This window comes from Parus major, chromosome 28 (assembly GCF_001522545.3).
Source record: "Parus major isolate Abel chromosome 28, Parus_major1.1, whole genome shotgun sequence".
NCBI classification, from domain to species: Eukaryota; Metazoa; Chordata; class Aves; order Passeriformes; family Paridae; genus Parus; species Parus major.
In genome coordinates this window covers 3,483,781-3,484,605 of record NC_031797.1, presented here as the reverse complement: position 1 = coordinate 3,484,605, position 825 = coordinate 3,483,781, and the positions used below count along the sequence as shown (strand labels likewise).

At 69.6% G+C, this 825-nt stretch overlaps 1 protein-coding gene across 1 annotated transcript in view; it reads right to left on the bottom strand.

Annotated features, from left to right (window-relative positions):
• APC2 (APC regulator of WNT signaling pathway 2) overlaps positions 1 to 825 on the bottom strand; it is a 16,023-nt gene that overhangs the window by 7,821 nt on the left and 7,377 nt on the right. Inside the window, exons 9-12 of the mRNA XM_015651485.1 lie at positions 661 to 756; positions 426 to 565; positions 269 to 346; positions 15 to 185 (exon numbers count right to left, since the gene is read on the bottom strand). Coding sequence (XP_015506971.1) covers positions 15 to 185; positions 269 to 346; positions 426 to 565; positions 661 to 756 — 485 coding nt within the window. The remainder of the gene's footprint in view (positions 1 to 14; positions 186 to 268; positions 347 to 425; positions 566 to 660; positions 757 to 825) is intronic.

Genomic DNA, 825 nt, shown 5'->3' with positions numbered 1-825 from the left:
CCGGGGGGTCACACACCCTGTCCAGCCCTGTCCAGCCCCCCCTGCCCGCTGTCACCCCCCGGGCTCACCTTGCCGGCGTGCAGGGCACAGCGCGTCAGCCCGGTGACGCTGCCCACCTCCCGCAGCACCTTCTTGCTGTTGATGTCAGCGCGCCAGGAGAGGTTCCTCAGGATGCTGGAGACCACCTGGAGGGGCAGGGCAGGGTGGGTGGGCACGGGGACTGTCCCCCTACCTGTCCCCCACCCCAGGGAGCCCCCCCAGCACCCACCTGGTGCAGCTCCTCGCTGTCGGAGCCCAGCTGAGCCACGATGGCCTCCATGCAGCCCCTGCGGGAGCACAGCGTGGCCTGCGGGGAGGACGAGGGTGGTGAGGGTGACGCTGTGACCCCCAGACCCTGCTGAGCCCCCCAAACAGCCGCTCCCCACCTTGTTGACCACATCGCCGAAGGTGAGGTTGGTGAGGGCCATCCCCGCGTAGCGCCGCAGCGCCAGGTTCAGGGGGTCGTTGGTCATCTTGTGCATCTCGTAGTCCACCTGCAGCAGCTCGGCCACCGCCTGCAGCCCACCTGTGGGGCGAGGCAGGGGTCGTTTGGGGTTCCCCCGCCTCCAGCACCCCGTTTGGGTGCGGTGCAGAGGGGAGGAGCCCCCTCCCCGCGCTCACCCAGCTCGTTCATGGCCCGCCGGTACTCCTCATCGAAGGAGAGCTTCATGATGGCACAGGTGGCCTGGCAGATCTGCGGCTCGATGGGGACCGGCACTGCGGGGGGATGCGGCTGAGTCCCCTGTGTCACACACGGTGCTCCCCGCCTATCCCAGCCCCTTCCCA